General features: G+C 47.5%; 1 protein-coding gene across 4 annotated transcripts in view; it reads left to right on the forward strand.

Annotated features, from left to right (window-relative positions):
- LOC147243269 (exostosin-1) overlaps positions 1-3,007 on the forward strand; it is a 146,925-nt gene extending 143,918 nt beyond the window's left edge. For all 4 annotated transcript variants that reach the window (XM_086189309.1, XM_086189312.1, XM_086189310.1 and 1 more), the window contains 2 exons: positions 726-897; positions 2,782-3,007. In XM_086189309.1, the coding sequence (XP_086045435.1) occupies positions 726-897; positions 2,782-2,967 (358 nt within the window). In that variant the 3' untranslated portion in view covers positions 2,968-3,007. The remainder of the gene's footprint in view (positions 1-725; positions 898-2,781) is intronic.
- The last annotated feature ends 2,993 nt before the right edge of the window (positions 3,008-6,000 follow it).

A 6,000-nucleotide genomic window follows, 5' to 3' on the forward strand; every position in this document is an offset into this window, starting at 1 on the left:
AAAATAATCGCATCATGATTCAGGATGGGAATGCAGATGTTCCTGGTCCTGCACGTCGGCGTGATTCTTGTTGAGTTCATGTCCTGTACATTCCCTCTGCATCTTTGCCCTTCAGACGCAGGAGAGAAAACACGCTGGCACCTGTAAAAGGAGCTGATCAGCTTTGAGTAAGATGATCGATCCACGGAATTAAAGAAGCAGATTCCCAGGGTGTTCATTATCATCATCTTTATGATGATCATTATCATCGTCACGTGCGGCAGGACGACATGAGACTGCTGTCCATCTGACAACCACATCAGTGCCCCAGAATTCCAACCACATTCACAGTCATCCGTCCCCAGTCGCGTCTTCTGGGTTGTTGTTTTTTAGCACAGTTAAAAGAGAAGGAAATGGGAAAGTTGTTTTCGGCGTTATCTCACAGAATGAGTGTCAAAACACAATGCGAGCGGTGAAAAATGGGAACCTCCTGCATTAAGCAGAGCAGGAAAACTGAACTGTGTTGCTCCCTCGGAGGATTTGAAGAATCTCGTCACGCAGATAAACGTCTCTCTCATCGCTCTGTTTAGACGCCCAACTCAAATCTTTTGTCCTTTTTATTTAGAAACTCGATTGTTGGCGAACGCAGAGAAAATGAGTGGGTGGGGTGTGTGTGTGTGTGTGTGTGAGACGGCGTTTATTCACCTGAAGGATTTCTCAGCAGTACTCCTGTGTGTGTTCCTCAGATACTACCACTACTTGTTTACCCACTACGTCCCGGCCAGCCTGCTGACCACGGTGGACCGCATGGCCAATTGTGAGGACATTCTGATAAACTTCCTGGTTTCAGCCGTTACCAAGCAACCACCCATCAAAGTCACACAGAAGAAGCAGTACAAGGAAACCATGATGACCCAGGTACCTGGTTCCACCCGCGCCTGGAAGCTAATGACCCGTGGGATGTCCAGGAGACTCCGTAGTCTCTTGTTGATGTTTATTGGTTGTTGCGCAGTTCCAGAGTTCTCTGTGTTTCTACAAGCAGGAGAACGTTCGCATGCCTTAAACCTGCTCAGCTGATTGGCTGGAGGAGCTTGTCTGTCACGGCGAGAACCCCCACCTCTCGTAGCAATCCGGTCGTTTAAAACTGCCGCCGCGATCCACCAGCACCATTCACACTTAGAACCTCCAGGTTAAAGTGCTGAAGATGTGTTCTGGATAATAAATGTATTTCCTAAATTAAACACAAAAGCGGGTGAATAGAGACACTGGTGTTGGATGAGTGATGGCAGGGAAGCTTCAGGCTGCGTACAGTCCTGACCTTCTCCTGTGTGTGTGTGTGTGTGTGTGTGTGTGTGGGTGTGTGTGTGTGGGTCTGTGTGTGTGAGGCCAGACCAATGTCAGACCCTGATTGATGGCTTGACCACAGGCAGGACGATGACTCGGCAGTATGGACTCTGTGATTAATGTCTTAATTGTGGAAGCAGCCCAGCAAACCCAGATTTTCCCTCTTCTTCTCTTCTCTCTCTCTCTCCTTTCACCCACAATTTGTTACTTGGCTTCAAGCAACAGCAGATGGACATTTAATATGGAGAAAGTGGACATCTTTTCAGAAACTTTGACCTGCAGGAAAAATCCAGAAGTTACTGAGTTGTGTTCATTCGCGTTGGGAATGAGGCCGCCGCTCGTCTGCTGTCTTTTCGCTTCCTTATTCTACTCGACCCATCCCGCTGCCGCCACAACGCTCTTCAATCTGATGCGATACCGTTGTTTATCACCTCGCAACTGCCTCCTCTCCGACTCATCTAACATCAGCCTCCCTGGGAATCGGGCCTCATTCCTCCCGCCCCTGCTGTCCGTCTCAGATAACCTGTGTGAGGACGCAGAGCAGCAGGAGACGAAAGCGTCGTGACATTGTCCAGCAGCTCATCGTGACGCTCCAAGTCTTTGTGTTTCTGTCTCTTCTCATTTAAAAAATAAATTAACAAAACAATTCAAATTTTTATGACTCATCCTGCATCCAGGGGTGTGTACCAACCCTGCACCCAGTAAAAATGCCTTTCTCTGATACTAATGCGTCTCGTCTGGATGTCATATGATGCGCCGCTGTCCCTAAAGACCGCTTCCTGCTTCCTGCGGCTGTAAAAGGGCAGATAAATGGTCACATGACTCGTTTTGTGTCTGGTTTCACCGGATACAGAGAATCACAACAGCTATCTGAGCAGTTCTTCACCCCAAAAGTGTTTTTTGTCTTTCAAGCACTCACAAATTGCTGATCTGGGGCTCACAAAAGGGGCCTCTTCCCTCCACATGGTGACTCCAGAGTGCAGGAGGAGCCAGCCACGTCCGTTTCACTTGAAGCCGCCGACGGCTCACGACAACTGTCCAAAAGGGTTTAGTCGGTCAAGCACATGGCCACAAAAACATACAATACCAGTGTGACCAGCTGCTGCTGCACTGGAAGGGTTACAGTTTTTAAAGCGTTCATTACTGAGCTGGATAATGAAAACGTGGCTTTTAGCGGACGATGTTCTGCTGTTGTTTGCCGCCATTAGCCTCAAGCTGAATACACGTTGCTGGCTCTTTCTGCATTTTGCAGCCACAGAGATGTAATGCAGGAGTGAAAAAACACAACTTTATGATCTCTAGACAACTTTTCTACTTGAAAAGCAAAGACGACGTGGTGGGCGAAGTGTGGCTTTACCAGACTGTATCAGCTGCTGAACAACTGCTTTGATTGATTTCCCAGTTGCTCTGATGCATTTATCACCTCCTGTTTCCCCATTTCTGTCTCTCTAAACAAAGGGCGCCAAGGCGTCGCGGTGGGCGGACCCGGACCACTTTGCTCAGCGGCAGACCTGCACAAACGCCTTCAGCCACTGGCTAGGTTTCATGCCCCTGGTCCACTCCCAGATGAGGCTGGACCCCGTGTTGTTCAGGGACCAGGTTTCCATCCTGAGGAAGAAATACAGGGACATTGAGAGGCTGTAAATGCACAAGGATGCACACCAAATCACTGAGAGAGAGAGGAGGAGGGACGGAGAGAGAGGAGGAGGAGGAGGAGGAGGAGGAGGAGGAGGGACGGCTGGAACTGTGTGTTCTTGAGATGCAACGGTGAGACTTGACGCTTGTGTAAGCTCACACACACTCACACCAACCAGACACAAACCTTGACCAGAGTGCGCCTCAAGCCTCTGAACATCCACGTAAACAGACTCGTGTACGCTACGTGGTTGATAGGAGCCAGTGACTATGCATACCCACCATATGTAACAATACACCTAGATCCTGTATGACTGCATGGACTCACATGCAGCAAGACCAGGACCCGCTGAGGACCGTCCTGGGCAGAGGCGTGTGTTGCATGGTTTGATCGAGGAAAAACTCTTGGCGGGACGTCAAGTGTCACGTGTTTCCTGTTTTAACCGCGCGTGCTTGCCAGCGCGGCGGCTGTGGAGGACGCAGGATGCGGGTGACGGGTTGTGTCACGGCTGTCGGAGGACGTCTCTCCGGGGGCCGCGGTGGACACTCACGGACAAACCGCATCCTGGTTCAGGCCACGTTACAGCTGTTACCCAAAAGACTATAAGCCTCTTGTAAACTATTGTAGATTTCCAGCAGCAGTTCCTGTCTGTATGAAGCAAGTGGAAAAACTCAATAAAGAGATGTTATGCTGTAATCTCACTTCTTGCTTCCTTCCTCACTTCATTTTTATTATCTTTATTTCAAGACATTGAATCCTTTATATCAGTAGTTTTGTGTCTTGCTGTATTTTATCTTCTTTTTTTTTTAAACAAAGCCTCATACTTTCTCATCTTTCTGGATTTAAATGACAAACGGGGACCAAAATTCAGTTTCAGCTTCACTTCATTTTAAACTTTGCAACAAATAAACAAGTGAGAAACATGCGAGTGCAACCAAAAATTTAAACAAGCAGACAAACGATCCCGACAGCTGGGAATGGAGTCAAAAGAAATTTCTACTCAGTCGTTTAACAAAACAAAAACAAAAAAAAGAGGAAGAAAACGAAGTAAGTAACCATTTGAAGTCCAACAGGTGAACGTGAAGGTGATGGAGAACGTAAACTAGAGTAGAACCTCAACAACAAACAGGTGGCGGAACATGAGGGAAGACGCCGATTGGATAAGAGACATGTGACTCAAGTAAAAAAAGGAGGGAAAGTTACAAGAGACAGGAAATAAAGTGCTGGGGGGGGGGGGTGTATTTCAAAATAATACTGAGAAAATCCATGACGTGCCGTTCCAGGTTCTAACCACCTGTTTCCTGCCTGTACATTCTAGATATTTCACTTTCTTTTTTGGAATCATTTGAATAAATGAATCAAACCTGAATATCTTTCTTAAATTCATTCCTCGTTCTTCCTTCTGTTCCGGGGGCCATAAAGGAGGAGATCAACCAAACTCCTCTTCATCCCTTCTGTCACTCCGTATTTGTCTCTGCCTTCATCTGTCGGTGTTAAATATTCTCCTCTCACCTTCTCCTCCACCCTCCTCTCACGGCCAATCATTCTAATCACCTGATCTTACTCTGTGGCTCTCCCTGGACGCCGTCCCTCCGTCTTTCTTCCTCTGCCTTCTTTCATCTGCTCCCTCCCTCCTCGCACAGCCAATAACCAGAATCTCTTCATCAGCTGACGCTCGCGGCGGTTGTTTGTGTCTCTGAGGTAAAATCGGTGATCTCAGAAGAACGGACACGAGCATCAAAAGGAGGCAGCGTTCCTTCACGTCCTCAGCAAATATGGCCGTCAACGCCACATTGGTGTCCTCTGCTGAGCCGACACACTGGCCTGCAAACAGATTTGAGGAGGTTTTAACAAATAATTCGAGGAGATGACACATCTTTGTCACTGTCCTTCTCTTTTAGTTTCCTCAGCTTCCTCGCCGGTCCGTCACCTTGATCTTATCATATGTAGGTCAGTTTACAGCTGTTTAACTCTGCAAAAAAAAAAAAAAAAAAAAAAAAGCTCTAATTTGAAAATCCCCCAAGTGGGCCAGAGACGGACATTGAGACAGATGGCGGGAGGACGCCACCGCAGACGACGCGGTGACAGCGGAGCGACCGCGCAGGTAAGTTGTCCTCCACTGGAATTTGATAAAAATGTTTTTAGGAGGGAAAAAAGAAAAGTGAAGCGGTTTCTGCAGGATTTTGGTCTCATTCGTTTACAGGAACTCTACTGGGTTCTGGTCTCCAGCTGCAGCTAATTATTCTGCTAACTGGTGCGTTTGCTAGCAGATGTGCGTGCATGTGTGACGTGTGCTGGACTGAAGGGTTAACCGCACCTGGATGATCGGGACCTCTGATCATGTTAGAGACCGTTGACGATCCCTGGATTAACTCCCCAGCCTTGTCCTGGCATAAACCACTGATTGATGGTCGATATTCTGATCAACGGGATTATTGTGACTGCCGCAGTGGTTTTATCCTGAGAACCTAATCATGGCACCTGTCCCCCAGCCCATAAACGTGAGAACAGGGAGCACCAAGAAGGCAGAAGCGTGTTGAACGGCGTCTGCACGAGGGCCACGTGTGTCATACAAAGGTCACAGCGCTCCTACACGGAGCCCTGGGGGACGCTCCCGCTCCTCAACAGCTCGACATGTAAAAATCATTAACGGTTATGAATTAATCATTGTTCCACGTCAGTAAGAACACAATCACTGCTGCTGCTGGATGCTGAAAAACACCTTTACTGGTCGCAGCGAGACGCTTACTTTGAGCTAAACGTGGACATTCTCCACCGCTAAAAGACATCTTGTATTTTTATCTTTATTATTCTTTTTTTTTTGTTCATATTTGAGGCTACGAGCGCCTCACATTTTCATATGAATGAACATAGAAGGCTTCGCTAAATGAGTTCCGATAGAAGAAATATGAAGACAAACACCAGAAGGAACAGAGGAGCTCTGTTACGCCCAAAAACAACCAAACGGCAGATCGTTTTTCAGCTCGTTGAAACGTCACTCGAGTAAAAAATATCTACAAGATTTGCACTTCCCCTCTGTT

The sequence above is a fragment of the Aulostomus chinensis genome, chromosome 20, assembly GCF_037954235.1.
Source record: "Aulostomus chinensis isolate RoL2024-O1b breed Wild chromosome 20, RoL_Achi_v1.0, whole genome shotgun sequence".
NCBI classification, from domain to species: Eukaryota; Metazoa; Chordata; class Actinopteri; order Syngnathiformes; family Aulostomidae; genus Aulostomus; species Aulostomus chinensis.